This window comes from Nomascus leucogenys, chromosome 16 (genome assembly GCF_006542625.1).
Source record: "Nomascus leucogenys isolate Asia chromosome 16, Asia_NLE_v1, whole genome shotgun sequence".
NCBI classification, from domain to species: domain Eukaryota; kingdom Metazoa; phylum Chordata; class Mammalia; order Primates; family Hylobatidae; genus Nomascus; species Nomascus leucogenys.
In genome coordinates this window covers 49161689-49186712 of record NC_044396.1, presented here as the reverse complement: position 1 = coordinate 49186712, position 25024 = coordinate 49161689, and the positions used below count along the sequence as shown (strand labels likewise).

At 38.0% G+C, this 25024-nt stretch overlaps 1 protein-coding gene across 5 annotated transcripts in view; it reads right to left on the bottom strand.

Moving 5' to 3' along the window:
- CHD7 (chromodomain helicase DNA binding protein 7) overlaps positions 1-25024 on the bottom strand; it is a 183817-nt gene that overhangs the window by 63199 nt on the left and 95594 nt on the right. For all 5 annotated transcript variants that reach the window (XM_030795497.1, XM_030795499.1, XM_030795498.1 and 2 more), the window contains 4 exons: positions 22976-23406; positions 9091-9232; positions 3657-3794; positions 2553-2618 (listed from right to left, as the gene is read on the bottom strand). In XM_030795497.1, the coding sequence (XP_030651357.1) occupies positions 2553-2618; positions 3657-3794; positions 9091-9232; positions 22976-23406 (777 nt within the window). The remainder of the gene's footprint in view (positions 1-2552; positions 2619-3656; positions 3795-9090; positions 9233-22975; positions 23407-25024) is intronic.

Here is a 25024-nt window from a genome sequence, read left to right as displayed (position 1 = left end):
ATGCTTGAGCCACCCCTATTTAACATGAGATGCTGACTTAGGGTGCCTCTGCCAGGTGAGTTTTATGTTTGCACAACTCCATCATAATGGATCATGATGCTTCTCAGGCCATAGTGATGAGGTCAACTGACAGAAAAACATGGAGTTTCCACTCTGGATCAACACCATGCAGGGGCAGGTTCTGAGAGCTCATAGCCAGTTTCTACAGTGCTGCCTGGCAGAGATAAAGACACCTTCTCACAGCCAATTATTAAATTATTCATGGTAATAAGAAACAGACCAGCAGGCATAGATCGAATCCACAAAAAATCTCAAATTTCCTTTTGTTTCTATTTGCAACACTTTCTTCCAATGTTATTAAAGGTGATAACTAAAGTACCTACTTTGAGAATATTAGCAGTTTAAAAAGTTAGCACCTGTTAATGTTTAGTACCTTCTAATGGATTTTTTATTGCCCTTTAAGAAATACCAGTAACTGACAAGCAATTCCATGAGCTCCACATCTCTTCTTTATTTTAAATCATACCTCAAAGCATATCTCCCTTCCAGAAGAATTTTTTCCATTAATTTTCTCCAGCTTCAAATTCACCAACTTAACAAATGTCCACCCTCCTGTACAGTGATTTTTAATCTCCTATGATAAGACAAACCCAGTCATCGGTAAATGGTTAACAGTATCTATTCCTAAACCATGGGTACCTATCTTTAAAGGGTAGCTAAAGAGGAAAAGAAAACAAAAACCCTAAAGTGGCAAAACAGAAAGAAAAAGCAATGTTCTACATAATGTATAGTCTAAATAGCTCTGAATAATAGAGCTAATTATAATTTGCAACCCCTAAACCTGCTGAGTATGCCTGCTGAAGCACTATCAATTGAATGAAAATTAATATATCCCATCTAAACGACATGCTATTTACTCAAACAAGTCACTTCAATTCAGTGAAGGGGATTGTTCTTCAAAGCATGTCAAGTATTTAAATTTTACCATATATCTACAATTCATAAATTAGCAGTTCTACAGTCATTAGTAGGACAAAAATGCAACCTTCTAATGAGTTAAATAGTGCTTGTTTCCTACTTGAGCAGGTGGGAAATTTAATTCATCAGGAAATCTTCACATTCAAAGAGTCACCAAGATAGCCAGTCACTCCATACCCCGTATCCCCTATACTCAACTGGAAAACACCTTGACATATTGCTCTAAATTATTTTCTTATAAACTAGAGATGTATATTCCGATAAAAATTCATACCTTGAATCACACAATAGTAAAACAAACTATTGAAATGAAAGTAATGAGAAGTTTACTGCTGGTGCAATAACATGTTCAAGGATCACTCAATAGCAGTATTTGAATAGTAATGGTTTCCTATTTGATAAGCCTGGGATCTCACTTTATTATAGGACTCTCACTGAGTCCTATAAATCCTCCATTCCTCAACTGTCTTACTGGGAGATACTTTGTATACATTTTACTAAAAATAAACAACTTTAGGCAGGATGGCTCACACCTGTAATCCCAGCAGTTTGGGAGGCCAAGGCAGGAGAATTGTTTGAGCCCAGGAGTTCGTAGCTAGACCATGTCTTTATTATATTTTATTTTTTAATTTTTTTAAAGTTTGTTTTACATGTTGAAACATGAAGTTGTAGTTCCACCCTTCTTGAAAGCAAATAAAAAGAAAAGAACTGTGTGGAACTGATAATGACTGAAGCTGCGACACAGACACCTATGTCTAAAGGAGACTACTTCCTAGAGACACGAAAAACTGCATGTTGTAATACCTAATGCACCCGCAGGTTTACGTAATTATTCAAACTAAGCAAAGCATTTTCTCAAAGTGGGCTGTAAGAAGGGAGTTAGCTAAAACAGGGAATTTTCATCAGGAAAAGAAAACACGGTATGTCACTGGCATTTTTTGTTAAAGAGCATATGGGTACCTCAGTGACAAAGCTATCAGGCTAGTGACAGATACTTAGAGCTCACCTTTGCAGATGAACAGAAACTTTGAATAACTCTGAAGTACTAAGTCAAAACTATTTTTTAAAATTACACTGAAAATAGACCTGTATTTCACCTTTGCACTGGCAAGAAAGACACTAATGAATAATTCAGTTGTATATGAGAAAACGTTACAAAACACAAGAGAAAACACCTACTTGCTAAAATGACAAACAGAATTTCCATCCTAACATGAAAGAGGGGGGAACCTTCCTAAGAGAGATTAGAAGTAAATTCATGTTTTGATTTTTATGAATATTTATGAAAAAGGCAGTCTACAACTCTGAAAGTCCCATACATTTATTTGGAGACTTTTGAGTTTCTAGTCCACTCTGAATGGTGTAATAAAGCACTGACTGCTTGATATATTTTAATTTCATCTGGGGTCAAATATCCCAAAGATTCATATTGGGTTAATAAATTAGACAGGATTAGAAATATTACTAGAAGTTTTATTTTACGATATTAGAATTTTAAAAGAAAATTACAAAGCCAACAATCCTGTAAAAGTCACATACACCTCACAGATTTTAATCACTCCAATGGCACTCACCTGCTTTTTTACTGAACGACTGCTCATAATTTTTTCTACCACTGGGCCTTCTGCATCAACAGATTCCTAAAAAAAAAAGTCATGTGAATCAATCCAAATAGAAAACATCTCATCCTAAGCTATAAGAGCAAGAAATCATTCCCCTTTGCTACCACCTCCACACCTTTTAAGTCACTGGGTACAAAGTTATCAGTGAGAAACACAACTGAAAGGAACAAAAATCTCACTCTACTGAAAGGCAAAAGGAAGATTTGTGCTTATTATTACTTCATGATTATACGGTTTAATTACATGGACCAGCCTAGGTTCCTAAAGCTAGAGAGCAATCCGAAATTCTACCCACCAAGACAAAATAATCTCTGCACGTTAGCAGTCAAAAATATAACTTTTCTTCATCTATACCCATGGGGTAAATATACTCATCATTCTGCTATAGTAGGCATCATTTATCTATGGAGGTCACATAAAACATTATGTAACAACTTAACATAGAACAAATTACCAAATAAAAGCAAAGGTGCATTTAATATACTTTTCAATGGGTTACCAGTTTGTTAACTAAAGTACAGTAATGGTAAGAAAAAAGCATTATTTTTTTAAAAAAGATCTTTACAATAATCAATCCTACACTACCCATATTTTATACAAACTGTTTTATCCACCATTTACATTGCACAGAGAATAAAGTACACCCTGCTGGGTACTACAAGGCAGTAATTTCATAAAGGGGTTCTCACAGTGCCTAACAGCAGGAGACAAGCTTGAGTGGTTTATTAAAGTCCCAGAAGCCAGAGCACTGAATTCTCAGAGGTATATTCAGCCTCCTTATATTCTAACTCTGACTCTTCCTCAGCATAGACCATTAATCCTCCAAAATTGTGTCAAATTACATATCACAGGCTTATATAAAAATAAATTGCAGTGAACAGGGCTTTTTAAAAGATACTGCTAAACAACGAATTTCCCATAGCACATTATCCAACATTAGGTGGATGTTCCCCTGCTGAAAGTCCAATGCTTCCATTGCACTTCTCAGATTGCAGCAATGAAATTTTCGGTCCATCTTTAAAATGCATCCATAAATCCCACAAATCTGGTACTAACCTGCTGTTCTGACTGCGAGGTGTTGGAGGGGGAATCCCTCCCAGCAGCATCTGCATCATCTGCCTCCTCATCAGAAATCTTGAACTCCAGGTCTTCAGTGTAGCGCTTTCTCTTCACCTGTCTGCTGGACCGTCGCTTCTAAAACAAAAACCCAACACAGTGGCCTTGAAATTAATGATTAAGAAGAAAAATGTGGCCAGGCGTGGTAGCTCACGCCTGTAATCCCAGCACTTTGGGAGGCCGAGGCGGGCGGATCACAAGGTCAGGAGATCGAGACCATCCTGGCTAACATGGTGAAACACCATCTCTACTAAAAATACAAAAAAATTTAGCCGGGTGTGGTGGCAGGCGCCTGTAGTCCCAGCTATTTGGGAGGCTGAGGCAGGAGAATGGCGCAAACCCAGGAGGTGGAGCTTGCAGTGAGCCGAGATTGCGCCACTGCACTCCAGTCTGGGCGACAGAGCAAGACTGCATCTCAAAAAAAAAAAAAAAAAAAAAAGGAAAAATGTTCTTTATAATGGCACAGAGTGGAAGGATGAATTTTTTTTAATTAATCTTAAGGAAAAGGTGATAATGTTAATCCTATAAATGATGTGAAAAGATCACAGTGGTAACAAATACAATAGAAATGGGTGGAAATCTGGGGTCAGATGCCTGGGACAGCTGTAGCACTGCCACTCTCAGCTACGTGCCCTTCAACTGGGAAAATGGAAATAACAACAAATCTGGTTCCTCAGTCAGTCAGTATGTCCATCAAAAGTGGCAGCAATACTGGAGCTGGCTAATGAATCTATAGGGGTTCATTATACTACTCCCTCTACCTTTGTACATTTTAACATTTTTCCCATATAAAAAGTCCAAAAAAAAAAATCAGTGCATTAGAAGATAATCTGTAAATTACGAAGTTCTATTAAAATATTGTTATAATACTATCCAAGGTGCCCCAGATATTTCAGGCCATTTTAAATAAAAGGTTTTTGTATTTTAATCTCGATCCTAAAAGAAATACTCTGAAAATTTCTGAAGAGATGAAGGGTTAAATGGCAAAATTCATAACGAATGACTATGAAAAGTAATTTTACTTTTTAAAATATAATATTTTTACCATAGTAGTTAGAATTAAAAAGATTGGTAATAGCCAGTATTAGCAGGATTACTGGCAAACTGGGTATTCTCACAATCCTGTGGTCAAAATGCAACCCACACAGTCCTTGCAGGACAATGTGGTCCTATCTATCAAAACTTAAACATGCAGACCTTTGACTCACTACTTTCACTTCCAGGAAGTTTGGGAATATCTGCAAGATAAATTGCAAAATAAGAAGAAAAACAAGCCACATAACAAGAAGTAGCTTAAGATTCTATTTAAGATAAATAAAAAATGTTGTGTATCTATTTAGATGTGCAGTTCATCGATATATTAACTTCTTAAGACAAAAAGACTGTATATCTTGTTTACTTCTCTATGCCTCAATGAGTATTTGCTAAAAAATGAATGTATATGTGTATGGCGTTAAATAAGAAATCTGAAAAGACACACAACAGATTATTAATAGCTATAAAGACGGGGAGAGAAGCGAATGGAACAGAACAAGAGGTTCTGAACTCTATTCAGAATAATTCTATATTATTTAACTGTTTTGTCAAAGAATTCATTTTGGAAGCTAATTAAAAATAAGGAGAAATAACCTTTTTATTCATATATGTATATGAAATCTAAATTTGAAAATGACACATGTAAAGTTTTAAGCTGCTAATGAATTCAAGAATATTACAACCTATGGAATGAGTTTGCAAAGCACATAGAAGAAATAAAAATATTGAGGAAAATTTTGACACAATTTTTTCTAAGAATTATGAAATAAAACTTTTTAAAGAGTCTCATGAATGTTAAAGTTGAGACAGGCAGAGAGAGGCAAAATATCCATTGTGTGCACCTAAGGCAAGACAGGCACTACCATCTCTCAAGTCAGGATAAACACAGTCCCAGTACTTTTCCCCAAAGAGTGGGACTGATTGATTTTAATCTTATGTTCTCCCTGCTCTTAAAAAGGGATTTGAGACAGTTCCCAATACGAACTCGGTATAATATGATCATCAATGGATTGTTAGAGACTGTTAGCTCCAAGCCACATACAGCTGTGGCCACAGAGGTGCAAAGTACTTTTCTGATATGAGACCATTCTAGAAAAAGTTTATTAAGAGACTTCCTTGTGGCTTACATGGAGGGAGTAGTGACATGGGCCAGAGGTTCCTCCTGGGACCCTCCTCTACAGGACAAAGCTTTGGCACTGCCCAGATCAATCCCAGGTGGAGGAAACAGAGATTCCAGCAGAGTATTCTGCCATCCTGCATCTGCCGTCTGCAATCCTTCCATCCTGCCATCTGCAATCCTTCCCCACATCTCAGGTGGCAATTTGACCTTGTAAGTCCTAGAGCTAAGTGCTCTTGTTTGAACTTGCCCCAACTCTTAACATGTGACCTTGGACAAGTAATTTTGTGGACCTTGGACTCCTGGTCTGTAGAATGGGGTTAATGACAGTAACTACCTCATATGAATACCGTGAAGATCGCATAAGGGAATTCATTCAAAACTTTTAGAACAGTACATGGTACATAATGTGAGATGTAATTAGTAGGACTAAAGTCATCATTAATCAGCTCCAGCTTTCTAAAGAAAAATGGCCCAGTTACCTTGTACAGCTTCCCTTTTCTTTCCAAAGCTGACCTACTTACTCCTGCTCTCATGCCCACTTTACCATTCCTCACTTCTGGACCACCAATTTCTTCAAGATATAAAAGGCCATTATCAAGAACAATTTTAATATTGCAAAATTTAGCATAATATGTTGTATTTCATTTGATATGTCAATTTAACTCAATTTAAATGGATTCATTTACATTTCCATCTTTATGCCATTCCAGTAAGAAGTAATGTGCTCCTAGTGGTCTACCTGCAATGTTTCATCAGGTTTCCCTGCTTAAGACCCCACTGTCACAGTGTTGTAACTGGATAGGGTCTAAGACAAATCCACTTTATGCTAAATCTCACCCTGATGTTAAAGAAGGGTTCCATCCAGTACAATAAGACAGGGTGCTTTCTTCTTTTTAAATAGAAATTTATGAGTCAGTAAGTATAACTTTTAAAATGTAAGTTCCTCCTCATATCAACTTTGTGATATAGATCTGTGCAATAGTGATGGGGTTAGTTAGCAGTGGATACGAGGTGACTTCATATGTAAAAACACCCCAAAATACAATTATAACTGAATTTTATAAAAATTTTTAATGTTATGTGGCTTCTCTAGTTTTAAAATAATAATTGATCTTACATTTATTTTGAGTATCAAGGTTCCTTTTACAATTCCCCAATGTAAAATTAAATTATTTAATACATAATATGTTTTTATTGTGATCTGGTAAACTATTATTACCTGAAAGATTTTTGTGAGTCAAAATGAAATGTAAGAACTGCCTTTAAACCATAATTCAAAACTTTTGAATTGACACTAAAATAATAGATCAACTTTTTAAACTTGGATTGCTTTAGAAAAGATACTTAAAACAGGTATAACAAATAGAACATTTAAATGTTTCCATGATCTCACTGTTGCAGTACCTTGTGACACAATTTTGAGTTAAAAATTATATGACATGTACCTTAGTAAATCAATCACAAAACTCAAGAATTTTAATGCTAAGCCCTTCATGCATGTGTTACAGGAAGAAACATAATAAACAACCAGTCAGCATCACTTCCTGTGTCAGACATACCCAGAAAACACAGCTTTCAAAGTCAGATCTTGTGTGGTTGCTCATATTAGCTATTGAACACATAACGGGCCCTAGCCAATTAGAAAGGATACACCAATGTTCACTTGAATTGATTAGCAGTTTTCTATATTTGAAATGCAGCAGGAAAAAAAAACCCTAAAGCTAGTATTTCATAAGGTTCATCTGAGTCTGAATTAATATAAACAGACTTTTTAAAAAACAACAGCAGTATTTGTGAAAGAATAACATAACAGAATTTTCTCTACTGATGTGAACAAATTCTTAACGTTGTCCAAATACTATTGACATAAAGGTCCTACTTTAAGCAAACATAAATCAGGAGAAAATACCCTTAAGGATAAAAACAAAACTCAAAATCATTAAAACACTTGATTCGGTAAGACCAGATCTCAGTAAAAAAATAAAAATCATTAAAACGCTTTAGTTGTAAAACAGCCTACGCAATTAAAAAATGATAACTACTTACCTTCCCAATATCTTTCCGTTGATGTATAAAATAAAATTACATAATAACCCACACTGCCAAAGGTATCACTTTGTTAGTTACACAACCAAACCAAACTAAACCAAAACATATTCATTCACTTCATCTCTCTCTCCCTCCCTTTCAGGTCTAGCTTAAGGCTATTCTGTGAAGTTGTAGATATCAGGGAGTTCTACCCTAACAAACAAAAAGCCAAAGCCAAAAATATCTGAAATTCTTTGGAACAGAGCTGCACACTACAAATACTTTGTTTCTGACTGGTGGGGGTACAGGTGGAAAGTCCTGAGTGTGTACTAAATAAGAAAAAGTCCAGTAAGCTTCTAGAGGCTGGCTTCCTACTCCAGGACAACTCTTCAGTAACTGCTCCTTGACAACTTAGATGTCATTCACATAAGTTACATTCCCAGCCATCCCAGTGGACCACACTGGCATGCTTCCAGGGAACCTAACAAGGAAATAATTTTTAACTGTCACGTGTAAGGGTCCTTCTCAGTCCAATCAGTGAAGGCAGTGTGCTTTACACACAAGAACCTACATTCCTCACGTGTACTTCAGGGTTAGCATTTCAATTCATTCCTATAAAACTCTCCTAAAGTCGGGAAAATATTCTGCAGAGTTGCTATTTGGAAAGTCACTGGCTTGTACATAGAAACTTTAGTATTACACGAATTAGATTACATGACTATATCTCAACTTTGAGTGTCAGATGTCAGAAACTTTAGACAGGCTACTACAAATTATATCTTGATTTTTAATTCTGCAAAATTAAAAAAAGTGACAATCAACCAAACTTCAGAGAAATTTAAAAATGTGAATGAAGCTTTATATGAGCCAGTATATTAACAATATGTTAACCAATATGTTAATAACATAAACAGCAAAATATACATTTATAGAAATAAATGAAGAATCTTTGCCTTATTAATTATAGAGTCAAAGATAGCAAAACGAACCCACTCTTGTCAGGAGTATAATTTCTTGTTCCATGCCCGCTCCCCCTCCCCGAATCGCTATGGAGATAATGTTCCAGACTACAATAAAGACATCTCAAGAGCATCTCTATAACAAGATAGGGGAGGTCTTATGTACTTCATACATGGCTAGAGTTACCCATGCTAAATAACCAAGGCTTGGGGATCACAATAATTTTATTACCTGAACACCTGGGTCCTCATCTTCTTCAGGAGGAGGAGATGGTGGGGGTGTTTTGTCTAAGTCTGAATTTTCAGAACCTTCTGTTTTTCCCTTGTTGACCTTTTTCTTCAAAGCACTTGCTTCTGAGTCAGGTTTCTTATTACTAGAATTTAAAGTGGATCGCTTAGTGTTCACTTTTAATGTGTTTCTGCATGTCTCTTATATTTCCCACATTAATATCCCAAAAGTATCAATGACAACTGATAAATCCATACATATTGGGTATTTTCAGTTAAATGCAACTCCCAATTAAGTTTTCCTGGCAAAACTCCATATTAATGACTTTTAGCAAATATATGACCTAATTAAAAATAAACTGCATGCAAAAACTAATACCACACATAGTACATTTGTGCAAAATGCCTGCCAGTATATCAAGCCATAATAAAAAATCAGATTAAGAAGTAGTTTTGCTATCAAATTTTTAAGGTACAGAACACTTTAATTGTCATGAAAAATGATATCATGATCTTCTCTTTGTGTCTTTTGTGGACAGTTTTACACACTTATTTAAGTATTCTTTTGACCAGTACTAGAAAGTATCCTCTTTTATACCATCCAGTTACATTTTTGTTCAACTTATAATCTTTTAGAATATAATCAAAATACATAGCAATTTCCTGTTGTACATAATTTTAGTTAGTGCTGTGTTCTTAATTAAATATAAGCTTTATTTTGGTGCTATGTTTTTTGAGATAATCACAATTAGCCCTTTTTTTGAAAGACAGTTCTCTGAAATATAAAAATACAGTAAAGCAACCCTAATAAAGTGCATGTTTCATAGTATGTTGCTGACAAATGTTATTAGAATTTGAATATTATGTAAGACAAAAGATATAAACTTCAAGAAAAAAATGTTTTACATTTGCCATTACCTCTAGAACCTTTACCTGACTTTATTTAGCGCTACCTTCCATTTCTATTTCCAAATCAGCTCCAATTTTTTTTTATTTTTTGAGACAGAGTTTCGCTCTTGTTGCCCAGGCTATTAGAGTGCAACAGCATGATCTCGGCTCACTGCAACCTCCGCCTCCCAGGTTCAAGCGATTCTCCTGCCTCAGCCTCTCAAGTGGCTGGGATTACAGGGATGCACCACCATGCCCAGCTAATTTTGTATTTTTAGTAGAGACGGGCTTTCACCATGTTGGTCAGGCTGGTCTTGAACTCCTGACCTCAGGTGATCCACCTGCCTCGGCCTCCCAAAGTGCTGAGATTTCAGGCGTTGAGTCACTGTGCCCAGCCATCAGCTCCAAATTTTCTAACACCAATTACTATTTGTTATCCAACACTGAAAATAATCCAACCTCAGTAATGATTTTTTAAAAAATATTTCTAGGGAGCCTCAAATTCCAATAAATTGTGAAAAACAAAAGCTGTATTTCAAAAACCTTCAAAAATTTTATTTATTGAAGTTTGTAAGTTCTCAGGAAAAAGTGCTGACAGAATACATTAAACAGCATGTTTTTACCCTCAGCTACTACAAAAGGAAGAAGCCAGGATATCTATAGGCTTTTAGAAAAAAGCATACGTCATGTAAAATATTTCAAAAGTATTGTTACTAAAGTACTCATCACACACCTAAAATGTATTTTTTCAACTAAATAAAATATTTGATCATCTTAAACTAGTTATTCTTAATACTCAGAGTTTTATTTAATTTTGTTAACATTTTAGCATAGTAAATAGCTACATAAGAAAATAACAATTCAAGATTATAGCAAATGGCAGTTAGGTTTAAAAAGTTATTTTTATTTAAAAGAAAAGAAAAAGGCAGTGCTCTAAAAACTTTGTCTCCAAAAGATCCACAGAAAACACAATATTTTTAAAATTAAAAAAGAAATCCATACAACCGTTCCTCATCCAACTGTCCTAGTGTTTACGCTACACATGGACAGAAGTCTCCCCTACTATGAGGTTCCATTTCCAGCATTTATTTCCGCTCTAACTGCCACAAATTATACAATACTACAGCTGAACACTGGGCCCCTTTCCTTTCATCTGCACGCCAAGAGCAATCAGATTACCCTGGTAACCAGCGGTCACATGACCAGCACCTGCTCTTTTGGCTGGATGCCACTGACTAAAGCCATCTGCTTCCCTCAATCAGCTTTCAAACATTCTCAACACCTGCGCTGCAGTGTTTTGTGGTTTCTTTTATCAAATCAGTGCAAAACTGCTTCCAAAACTTTACATATTTCTCAAATTTGTTTAAATCAGAGGTAGGCCTGTCAAAGAGTTGAACCACTGCCAGGTAAAGTGAGTTGGCAGCTCGCGCTTTTCATGGTGACCTCTCCATACCAGAGCGAAGTACACGGTTTAATTTAGAGGGCTGCCAGGCCCTGCATGCATGGTCCTACAGGAGTAAAAGACTTACTATCTGGAAACCCACCAGAGCCCAGGTTTGAGGAAACATCAATTTGCTGAAAGAGAGAAGTGCTAATGATTTTCCATCTGCCCTTCCCAAGAATGAACTGCATGGAACCTCTAAGATAGCTGAAAGTCAGACAGGCCCTCTCCAAATGTTTAGACAAAAAGCCTGTAGACAAGGGAAGCACTTATCCCAGATCTGAGTATGGAAAGATTTCTAAACTGATCAGACCTTGCACTATTCATGTTGTTAACGGTCAGCTAAGCATTTCCATCCATCAATATACAAATCAAAGAACACTCTAGGAAGTCAAAAAAGCAACAAAATCTTCAGTGTCCACCCTACAACATTTCCATCAAGGACAAAATTAAGTTATGTAAATTAAATTGCCTTTGCTACTATTCTGCAATAAGCTAATTGAGATTTTCAACTAAGTGTTGTATTAATACTGCTTTGCCCAAAAATATCCAAGTCAAGATTTTTCTTTTAACAAACAAAGGTAATCTAGAATGGTGGATATGAGCACTGATTTGAGTCAAGACAAACCTTAGTTCCAGTTCGAACTGTCATTTATAGGCTGTGACCATGGATAAGTTACTTAATTTGTCTGAGCCTCAGTTTCCTCATCTGTAAAATAAGGTTAATATTTATACAGTCTTCCAAGATTTATTATGAGGTTTAAATGAGAAAATGGCACAGATAGTTAACATCCACACCCATGTGAAAAACAAGCAGCTGAGTCTGGAAGTATTCTCTGGTCATGGCTCAGACCCATTTGAGCAGATTCAACTGCAGAGACTTACAGACAGGACCCCACCTTCACTGAGGATGACTTCATCCAAGCAACGTACATAGAAGGAAGAGCCTTCATCAACATTCCTAAGCACTAGCTAAAAGAATAAGCAAGCAAACAGACTCACAGTGCACTCCTCCCCATGCCCATGACCACTGCTTTAGTTCAGACACATATCATTTCCCACCCAGGCTATTAATCACAACAGCTGCCCACTGCCTCATCACCCTCACGCCCCATATGCAGGGCTATACAACATCAGACCGGTGGAGAAAGGACATAGAGAACACCTGCATAGTTATCATTTATATCTGTAAGGGTCAAAACTAGTCTTTTATAATGTCAAACCCAAAACACAGACATATATTCCCCTTCCAAATTACAACAGAAGCTGGAATGTATGAAAAGAGCCACTGTTCTAGGTAGGGGGGATGAGAATATCTTTAAGAAGTAACATCCCTTAAACCAACATTGCAATATTGAAGATAAGGCCACTGAGCTGCCTGACGCAGATACAGAACCACAAGACTCCTCTAACAGCTGCAGTGATGGCTACTCATGGGCCTAGCTCAGGCCGACAGCCACATGGCAGCCTGTGAGTTGGAAGAATAACTAGGCCATGTGCAGGGAACACCTGTAAATTCCAGCCCTGAATGGCACCAGCACTGAAGAAATCATGTCTGCCCTTATTCCTCTCCTAAACCTGCTCTGTCTCCTATATTTCCCACCTCAGCATCATGGTAATGCCACCAAAACATCACCTGAAAACTCATCTCAAGTCACCAGAGTAACCAGCTGAAATGCAAATCTGACTGGGGCATTCCTCTGTTTCAAACCTCTACATATAATGTCTGAGATTCTCCATATGGGTGTACCAGACCCTTTGCCTCTTATGCTTCCAGGAATACAGAACTATTCCCCAAAACACACATGTATCTCTTCTACTTACACTTTTATCCCAACCTACTCATCTGCAAGACCCAGCGTGGACACCACTCATTGCAAGAAGCATTTTCTAATCACCACGGTCTGATTCAGACATGATCTCCTCACTCCACCCACATGTCACAAGATGTACCCCATACAAGGGATATATAAAATACACAAAAATTGGTGGTAACATTACTGCAATGTATTAAAATCAAAGCACTATATGTGTGTCTTTCTCCAACGATCATGTAAGCTCAAGCAGAGAAGAAACTGTGTCTTATTATGTTTGCATTTCTAGAGCCTACTCTGGTAGGTTACTTATAATTGTTAACTGGTCTAGTTACAACAGTACAAGTAACAGCAATAACAACAGCGGAAACATACATAGCCCTGGGTATGTACCAGGTACTACTCTAAATATTTTTCTCATTAACTCATATAAGAAGCCCCCATATTCTTGATGAAACGCCTATAAAGCTCAGTAAAATCGGGCTAAAGTTCAAAAACATAGTGAAACCTAGCATTTTTTAAAAAACCAATAGAAAAGAATACCATCTACATACCTTGCCTCCATACTCACAAACTTCTTTTGTGATCCTTATCTCACATCATTACTGATAATGACCAAAAAGCAGGCCATCCCTCCTGAGGCTAGAGAAGCTAGAGAGACACGCAGCCATCGACTCACGAGGCTAGAGAGATGTGGAGTCATCCACTAATGAGGCTAGAGAGACGCGGAGCCAACCTCTCCAGAGGCCAGAGAGATGCAGAGCCATCCACTTGTGAGGCTAGAGAGACTCGGAGCCATCTATTCATGAGGCTAGAGAGACGGGGAACCATTCACTCACGAGGCTAGAGAGACGTAGAGCCATCCACTTGTGAGGCTAAAGAGACACGGAGCCATCCACTCATGAGGCTAGAGACTGAGACACAGAGCCATCCGCTCATGAAGCAAGACAATGAGATACACAGCCATCTACTCCTCATTTTAGACAAGCCCTTGTAATCAGATGGAGAACATTTTCTGAGGATGCTGCTGGAGGTGTGAGGGGCCACTGCTCCTCCTCCAGCCTTACTTACATTTCACATTTCATCATGAGAATTGGGTTACACTGGTGGGTAGTTGGATGTGCTCAGGGTCCATAGCTAAGTGACCAAGGTCTTAAGTTCTGCAGTCACCCCCAGTGGCACCAAGGCATACACCAACTTAATGCAAACTCTTAGAAGCAGGCATTAGAAGAACACAAACTTTATATTCAGAGAGCAATATTTGTCGCCTGGAGAGATAGTCTAGGCAATCTACCTTTATGCAGGGAGGCATGTTCAGCTTACAACTCTAAGTTCGTAAGGACGGCCTAGTGCTGTTACCTGAAATGGGGTTGGATGGATTCAGTATAGATAACCAATTCCTTCTGTTGGCTTTCTAAACAAAGCTTGATACAAACGGCCATAATTTACTAGAAAGCCAGGTAGCTGCCCTGATTTATTACAAAAGAGAACACAGTTAAACATTGATTAGTGTCGGCCTAATAGATCTAAGTCCTGAACAGAAAGAAAACTTGAAAAAGAACCACATTGTGGACCCAAATGTGATGGGAATATGGTCAGCTAATGAGAATGTCTGGACAATGGGAAGGAGTTCTTAATCAGTCTCTTCAGATGGGATAAGTTAATGAAGTTTCTCACCATATTGGGAAAAATTAACCTTGAGGCTTAAATCATGAGAATTAACCAGGTTTGTTTTCAGAGACTCAAGCTTCTCCAAAATGTTACATTATAATCTTTTTGAAGAGTGAAAGGTATTAAAGCATATTCTTACACTTTATATCCTGAAAAGACTTTTGAATAAAGAAATGAACCTAATGCGTAAGAAGTAAAAGAGATGTTTTTGTGGCATGGGATGCCACACAGAATATGATGCAGGGTGTTTGTGACAAAATACAACTCTAAAATGATCTGAGCTGCCACACTAAAATACACAGCTAGATGGTAGAGGCTAAGGGCTCAATACCGGCACAGCAGAGTGTCTAGCCTCTCAACTTAAGAGCAGAAGATTTCCTTTAAGCCCTGTCTACTATCTGGTTAAGTTTTTTAGACAATGAAAAATAAAATTAAAAGACAAAAAGGCAAACTAAAAAAAGATAAAGTATGAAGTTCTAAAAAGCCAATTAAAGCAGCATAAAATCTGGTACATCATAGAGTAAAATCAACCCCACAAAATAAAAATTTTAAAGAAAGTTCTAAGACTAAAATTTAACAGCTAAACTAGAATGTAATAAAATGCAGACGACAGAATAAACTAATGAGGAAGGGGACAAATCAAACTCTGAATGGCAGATAATAAACCCAGAGGTCAACAACTTCACACCAAGACACCCAGCAACCTTTTGGCGAAGGCCCCACTAGTGCTCAGTGCGCTGCCCAGAGGTCTGCAATCCTGCACCCAGCAGCCTCAGGCACCCTCGGTTCTCAGGCATCTGGCCTGGCACCCACGTGCTTCACTCCAAGCAGGTGCCTCGCCACCCTCAACTCCTAAGCCCCAGACACAAATTCTTTACCCTACTCTTCTAGTTGAAAAAGAAAGAGGAGAGCTGTTAGCAGGAAAGGAAGAGGGAAGAATTCTGTTTTACTGATGGGCAATAAATGTACAAGTTCAATGAAGAATTATTAATAAATGTTTTAAGTTCTTTAAAATTAGTCACTGGCTGGGTACATTGGCTCACGCCTGTAAACCCAGCACTTTGGGAAGCCAAGGCAGGTGGACCGCTTGAGGCCAGGAGTTCGAGACCCGCCTGGGTAACACGACAAAACCTCATCTCTATAAAAAATACAAAAAAGCCTCTGTAGGTCTGGATCTGAAAGAATCAAAAAATAAAAATAAAAAAAGAGAGACTGAGGTGGGAGGAGGGAGGACTGCTTGAGCCCAGGAGGCCGAGGCTGCAGTGAGCTGAGACTGTGTTACTGCACTTTGGCCTAGATGACAGAGCAAGACCCTGTCTCAAAAAAAAAAGTCACCTGGGGCTGGGTGCAGTGACTCACACCTGTAATCCCAGCACTTTGTGAGACCAAGGTAAGCAGATCACTTGAGGATAGGCATTTGAGACCAAACTGGCCAACATGGTGAAACCCCCAACTCTACTAAAAATACAAAAATTAGCAGGGCGTGGTGGTGCACGTCTGTAGACCCAAGCTACTAGGGAGGCCGAGGCAGTAGAATTGCTTGAACCTGAGGTTGCAGTGAGCCGAGATCATGCCACTGCCCTCCAGCCTGAGCAACAGAGCGAGTCTGTCTCAAAAAAAAAAAAAGAAGAAAGAAAGAAAGAAAGAAAGAAAGAAAGAAAGAAAGAAAGAAAGGAAGGAAGGAAGGAAGGAAGGAAGGAAGGAAGGAAGGAAGGAAGGAAAGAAAATCTACAAGTTACCGAGTTTTATGGATTAAATTCAGATCTGCCAGAAGTAACATGGAAAAGAAGTCTAGTTAGCTAATGTGTTATCTGATCACAGAAGCTTAATACAGACATTAACACTTTGGCTATGTGGCATCACCTGGCATTATAATGGAAGCCAAACTCCCACGAAATTATATTGCTCCTATAGAAGTCAAAGCTACAAATAAAAATTAGTATTCTAATGGAAGTTTAAGGGTGTTGTCTTACTTAAAAAAAAAAGTGCCTTTTTTCTTGATTCACACTCTCCATTTCCTAGATATAACATAAAGAATTAAACCAATCAGACACTACAAAACTGGTACGAAAAATAGGCCTTTCAATGGCCTTTTATCATAGTGTATCTTTCCAAGTGCCAAACTATAGGGCACGCATTTGACTCCCTGTGCCACATTTTAAGATGCCGCTCTTATTCATGCACAGCAGTCCTATGAAGTAGGAAGGGGGACTCTGGCAGTCAGAACCCCCTCCCTAGATTCATCATTATGGTCTCCAATCTGCCAGGGAGGCTAACACAACAAATGAACCATGCTGCCCACCCACATTTCAATCAGGTGCCTCAGGTGAGATGAGACTTTGGCAGATTAAATAAATGGTAAAAACAACAAAGAAGAAAATATCACCATCCACCCCAACAGAAGAAACCAAACTCCCACAAAATTATATTATTCCTACAGAAGTCAGGCCTACACATAAAATTAGTATTCTATGGAAGTTTAAGGGTGTTGTCTAACTTAAAAAAAAAAAAGAACAGTGTCTTTTTTCTTGATTTGCACTCTCCATTTCCTATTTAACGTCTGAATGCTAAGTCACATAGACTTCCACATAAATGTGGCTGAATTCAGGGCTGGCATTTCAGATGACTGATGCTCTGCACAGTATCTTTGCACAAGCACCCGAAGACTGCCTTCGTCCAGGCAGAAGACAACTAACATAAAGATCTTTACATATCAGGTGCAAACTGCATTTGTACAGAATTTCATTTTTCAACAGCATTTCATTTTCACATATATAGACTTATTTAAATAAAAGATAAAATCAGCCTATGATTCCTTCTGCTCTTTACCTGCCAGCCCTAACATCATAACCACATCTACTGTATGGCAACATATGCTCCACCCGAAAATTCCACTTAGGACTTTCAAGGAATGTGTCTCCAGAAAAATCGCCCTTTAACATCCCACTGTGGCTCACGGCCTCCTCACATCTGAACTTCCATTTGATAGGTGCAGTGGAAGTTGAAAGTGGGATCTACACCACCTTCTCCCATATAAACCAAAGTGGCAACAAGGCCACTGCTTTGGAGTCCACTGTAGTTCACTGGATGGGCAGAAACAAATTTCCAGCAGGCCCAATGTAGCCCACCCTGCATCTGGCACAGACCATGAGTTGGCAAACTTGCTTTCAAGGTCAGTATTATTAGGCAATCTCTTCCCTTGGTGGATATGAACCAAACCACACATGTCAAAGACACCGGGGTCTGTACTAAAAGCGGCTGATGACTCTCTCACCCTGCTTACTCAGTCGGTTTAAGATGAAATTAAATAGAGGAAGGGCCACAATGGGGCAACTGATGCTGGCTGGCAAAAGGAAGGCCTTGAGGTGGTTACCCTAAAGGAAAGGAGGATTCGGGATTGAAAAGATCGTATGGTCCTTTTGTTGAAGAAAAGACAGCCTTTGAGACAGCAGGAAAGGGAGCACAAGCTTGGATTTAATGAACCAGTAGGACAGGTCGGGAGACAGAGCCACACTATGTTCATGGGCACCAACACTGAAAGGGCTCAAAGATTCATTTATCATCACACATATAAGAAATCTCTACCCTCTTCCACAGGCACAGGGTGCAAAACATTTAGTTCTGTCTTTCCAAATGTCCAATGTCTTGCATCAAGAGTAAATCATAGCATGTGAGTAAAATAAAGAATAAAAAAATCATCAGGACAGCTACAAAAACAAAATCAAAGAAAGGCTGAGGATTTAATTTATTTTATTACCCATGTACCTGACAGGAAGATATCTGACTATCTAGGTTTTTGTACTTGCTACCAAAACTAGCACAATGGGTTACTTTTGTGCCTGATCTCTATTAAGATATTTTACATATACAAGAGTACACCATAAAATATGTATTAGTTTATAAAAATACACCACCATTGGACTTGGTGGCTGAGTAAAGTATTTCTCAGGTAAACGGTGCTACTCTGTAAGCTCGTAACTGAGAAAACAATATTTGAAAAGCTGAGTTTCTCAGAGAAAGCTGCTACATAAATAATATTACTATTAATGATAATGATAGTATGATTTGCAAAAAGCACCCTCACATGTTTCTGGTACCATATGTATTTTTTAAAAATAAGAGTAGTATGTAAAAATAAAACTTCACTCTTAATTGAAAAATAACATTTTAGTTTTCTACTAAGTTTAGTACTAGGGACAGAGTATAGAGCAAGGAATGAAAGGCATTCTTAGAAACTGCATTAGCAGCAAGTGTGTGTTGTTTCATTTAACTTAAGCTTCAGTAGTCAAGTCACAATCTTTGGCCAAGTTCCCTTCTTTCTGTACATTCAAAGAATCTTTATATAGCTAAATGGACCATTAAATCCTTCAAGAGTCATTCAAAGGAAGCACTTCCTCCAAATTCTTTCTCATCTCACAAGGCACATGCATGCACAACAGAAAATGCATTGAAAAGGATGCAAATCCTCATATTCCAGCTCCATGAATCCTTCCATATGCAAAATGGCATCCTCTCCAACCCACAAATGTTTTCGCTGTGATTTTCAATATTAACAACGAATATCTGAAAGCTGTAAGGACAACTGGGGAGAACACTAGAAAAATCGATAGAAAAAATACATATTTAACATAAAACGGGAAAGGGAAAAAAGATACAGCCAGATTAGAGAATAGGAATGTGGCCTGTTTTTCTCATCAAGGTTTTACATGTCTTTTTCTGTGATGCTGTACATCTTTTCCTGCTTCACCACCACTCTATGTAACAGTTTCTGGGCAGATTCTTTTAGGTCCTCCTGCAGAGGAAAGACATGTATGATCATATTTTAGTTGTCAAAAAGGCCAGTTCTCTGGGAATGGTCACAAATTCAAGCTTCTGCCATTTAACAGAACAAGATGGGGTGCCAGGCAGTGAGGAGACACACAAGGAAAATCAGCTCCTGACAAGAGCCAGCCTTCACATGTCCTTTACCATGGTGAGTGTAAGTGATGCAGACCAAGCTCTCTCCCTGACAGTGACACAGCACAGAGAAAGCCAGAGCACCCTCGGGCCGCTTCCTTTACCTCCAGCTCAAAGAACAGCACACTTGTTTGTACAACACAGCAATGATACGGCATACAGGGCTGCGGAGTAAAGATGTGAGCAGTTCTGTGCTAAATTTTTCATTTCAGTTCTGTTTATTCCCTGTATTTTAGCTCTCTGTAGGAAAATTATTTTCTGTATAAACAAATTCATCAAGTTAACTTATTCAAGGATGGAAATAACTGGTATCACATAACATTTTGCAAAACAAAATTGCCACTGTTGTATTCCAGTGCTTAAAAGCAAACTGCTACGGCAATTCAAACCCAGTACTAACATAACCCAAACCCCCTATTACCTTCATCACTGCATATTCAATTTACATAATTATTCTACTATGCTATTTAGAATTTACATGTAGTTGTATGCACTCTAGTTATCCTTGCTCCAGGGATGCTGCTTCCTTTCTACACTTAGTAGAACAACGAGACCACAATGCAACAAACTCAATTTATCAGATCAAGAGAAACAATGAGGTTCAACAAAATAATGGTCTGGTTTGTTAATTTACTTAAAACCTCAATTCAACTACCGTATGCTTGGACAACCATCCCTGTTTGACTGTCAACAACAGGGAAGTTCAGGAATGTCCTTACCACACTTCATTGTAAATCAGAGTGGCCCTATAAGTGGTCAAGTGACCAGGGCCAACAGAGGTGCCAACACTCTGTGCCCCGCCCCCCAGTGTGGCATCCTAAGTCTTTGGGCCACACTGCAGCAGCTCCCATTTAACCTGTAAATCCGTAGGCTCATCAGACATGTTCCATCCAATTATTTTCACACCACTTAGGGTAAAAATAACTGTTGCCTATAGCAGGCATTGACTGAGACTATTAATCAAAAGCGGCAGGAGGGGGGAAGGTACTAGACACTTTTTCAAAGAAAATACACCCTTTTCTTCCTACCAAAAGCTTGTGACTCTGGTGCAAAGCCAACACTCAGATCAGCAATGCCAAACACTCTGCACAGACTCTGATTCATACTACAGGGTGGAGAGCAAGCCTATGAGGCTTGCACTGAATGTTTCTCTAGTGGATAAACACAGGGTCTATATTTGCACCAAGAAGACATGGCATGCCTGGGACTAACTAGATTTGGTGCTCCAACTTTCAAACAGTTTCTTACAGTTGTTGGGGAAATGTTAACAAATTTCATTGTTAAATACAGCATTTTAATATCTGCTCCAAAGGACTCTACAAGAGGCAAGGGTATGCTAAGTAAGTTTTTAAACATAGAGCCAGTCTGATGTAGATTCAGAACTTAAAAAGATATACTCGGAAATTCATAACAATATCCAATATGGAGTGTTATTTTTTTAATCCATTTTTACCATTAGGTGATAAATTTAAAAATTAAGATGAAAGCTGGAATCAGATATATATCTTGATGCTAAGATTAATACTGATGATGTATTTCCTGAGCTTCAAAAAGCTTCTTTAGAACACAGACTCCTATGTTTTAAGTTAAAGAAAAAAGATTATATTCTTTTTAAGATTTTTGCTTTGATTTCTTTCTCCTGGGAGAAATAAGCTTATGCTTTCTCCTACCAAAAGCATATACTTAGATTTAGGTAATTACTTATTTTTTAAACTACCTCATAAAGTCACATTAAAATTCTACCCATGTCTTTCTTCCTCATCCTTACATCCCTAACTCTTAAAACAGTACCTGCAAATAATAAGCACTTAATATTTCTTAAATAAAAACAGATTTTATAATGTGCTAAGTTTAAAAACATGTTCACAAAGAGGGGGAAAAAAGTGATGGTTTTGAATTAGGAGACCACACACTGAGGCATCAAAGAAAATTCACAAGTAAATGCAAATATTAAGTTATCTGTAAGATTGAGCTACTGAATGTAATTCAGTTACTCTGACACCATAAAAGGTGTTGAGGGCAAAATTTCCTAAACGGCTATGATCCAAACTTTTAAAACATCGCATAATAATGTATTTGGAGTTGTTTAGATTATTTTTAGCAGGAAGTTGCAAGTCCAAGTTTGTCCTTTCACTTCAATGCAACATCTTTCTAGCCACAAAATTAATCTCCTCTGTTTGTGTACTTGGGCATGCACACATAGGGCAGCAATCTCAAAAAGTTCACAGCAAATGCAGAACCGACTGTGTGCATGCACAGGTGTGTGTTTGCACGTGCACATGAGGGTATGGGGTGGGCGTGTTTTCTAATGGAGTTTGCAAACAGATTCGGATTAACCAAGGCTGACCATAGTTCCATCTGGAAACTATATTTTCTAACATGAGCCACATTCTGAAAAATAGATTCAGATGTCTGGAACTGGTTCAGAACAGTTGTAAGAAACATTCACTACAAATGAAAAAAATTAGTCTTCAATGTCTTCTCCTCTCAGTTTTTCTTATTGAATAAATATGCTTTTTGGGGGAGCAGTCAGAGAATTGATGGGTGGAATATGGAGTGAAAGAAGGTCCTCCCTAGAACCTAAAATTCATGCTACTCTTGAATGCATATCCAATGGACAAGTACTATTTGATTTCTCTTGCGCTGCTCACTAGGATTTCAACCCTGCTCCTGGAAGGCTTACTCCACCAAGCGGAGAGAATTAACAATCCTGGTTCAACCTCTGGGAAGAAGGGCTGGAATGCTTAGTGAAATATAGTGACCTTTCTTCTTATCCAGTTTTATATCATCACTGAAAATGAGGTTGCTGGTCTATTCTTACAAATAATTATACTGTTAACTTCATTCCATTTGCTAAATTGTAAGTTTTCATAAAAATACAAAAAATTGATTTTTAATTTGTATCCAGTAAGGTCTGTAAATCAACAGTTCACAACAAGTCCTAACTTTCAGAATGCATAAAAGCCTTAGCTTTTTAGTTTGGATATTAGGGAAAGAAGCTCAACGATGACAAAAATCATTGTGTCCCCTCCCACCCCTCATTTCACAGGCTGTAACTATTTGGCGCTAATTTCTGTACTTTCAATGTTTTGCAGTTGTTTTTTCTGCCCACAGCCTACCTTGACTTTTTGCTGGATTTGGGTTTTGGCGTGGCAGTTTTTGCTTTCTTTTCCTTTGGCTCTTTGGGAATCTTAGGGGCTTTCGGGGTCTTGGGTTCCTTGGGCTCTTTTTTCTCCTTGGGTTCTTTCGGTTCCTTCGGGTCTTTTTTTGCCTTTGACCTTTTCTTTTTCTTTTTTTCTTCTTGGGACCCATCCAGTGAGTTCCTATTTAGTTCTTGGTTATCTACCCCACCAGGGAAGTCATCTTTACCAAAACCTTTACCGGGATCCTCTGCTACAATGTGGTTGTTTTTCTTTTTCTTCTTCTTTTGTTGTGGCTGCTGTTCTATTGATGGCAGGTAATCATCACTCTTCACTAGCTGAGCATTCGGTCCACTAACCTGAGTCATATCCGGCACTGGTTTCTCTAGAAAGGGCTCCGACGGGGAATGCTAAGAGATACAAATAGGAATTGAAATTAGTTTATCATTCTTCACAGTAAAGAAAAAGAACTGAAAGTTAGTGGCTGATGTTTCTGAAACTTATTCTATACTCAAGTAGCAAATATTTTTCCAACTGTACAATTGTAGAATCTATCACCTTTCTCATCCAAAAAAAAATGTATGTTTAAGAGACAATCTTTTAAGAAAGTAAGTTTTAAAATAGCACTTTAGTTAATACAGTAAAAAAAATCAGTTCAGGAAGTAAAAACTCACTCAACTAAAGACACTGTCTGTTTTTTAAACAGCCTACATGAAAATGGGGAATGGCAAAACAGCAGCAAGACTAAGCCACAAAGAATACATCTAAGTTGAGTTCTAGCCCCATGTGGGAATGGGAGCTCAAATAAAAGGTATATAATTTAGCCATTTTTAAAATGAGCAAGTGTACTGAACATTGCAAGATTCTAGTACTGTGAAAGCCTGAAATAAAAGTGTAAACATAACACATAAATCTTATACAAGTCATTTCTGGTTTAAACAACATTAAAATATCAAATTAAAAGCACGTACCCAAACTTGATGATCTTGGATTGGTGAAATTTCTTGCATTGACATGAAAGGTGGAACATGTTTTTCTTAACCTCTTAAGCTTTATATTTCAAAATTTCACCAAGGGAGAGATAACCCAAATAAATTAATGTGACATGCCTTTGGGAGGTTCTTGACATTCACTAGGGATACACCCAGAGACTATCTTAAATAGAGTAGAAAAATAACCACATTTAGGATGGGATCCTGAGTGGTCAGCCAAGATCAGAGGAAGTGACTCCTGCACACAACAGCCTCCCTCATAGCTCACCATCCAAACCAGAGCAGGGCTGCCTGGATTATCATCTATACCATAAATTATGACATCTAACGAACACTTATATTTCAACAAAATACTTGAAAATATTAAATCCACATATGTCTCTCATTTCCTGCCTTTCTCATATGCTTCTTCTGGCATGTAACACTAACTATAATATAAATGATCTACTATGTGCCAGGCATATATGCTTTACACCGTGGTACCATTCAATCCTCACACCAGCCCTAAGCGTTAGGTGATTCTTCTAATTTTATAGTTGAAGACACCGCCACTCTAAGATGAAGTAACTTGTCCGAGGAGGTACACATGTTAAGTGACAGAACTGAGAGTGACATCAGAGCCAATAGCTCCAGAGTCCTCACTCCTCAGCACATGTGACCTACAGAAGAGGAGCAGGCAGGTGAGCCCAGGCCCACACCTCCAGAGCCTCGTGACTACTGTACACGCCAAGGCTTACGAGAAAAGGAGGAAGGTTAGAATCAAACATCAAAATACAGGTACTGTAAATTCGATTCCAATACACCTAATATTGATTGAGCAGCTATTTGATGCTATGCACCAAGCTAGGTTATGTTTGCTAGATGTGTTAATTCCCTTGAATCTCACAACAAAAAAGTGATAATTTACCCCCATCTTTCAGAAAGGAAAAGTCCAAGAAGGTGATGTGGCCACCCCAGGTCACACAGTTAGTGACCGAGCTAAGATTTGAATCTAGTTTCCTAACTCTAGTACTTTCTGATTCTGTCCACCTCTTCC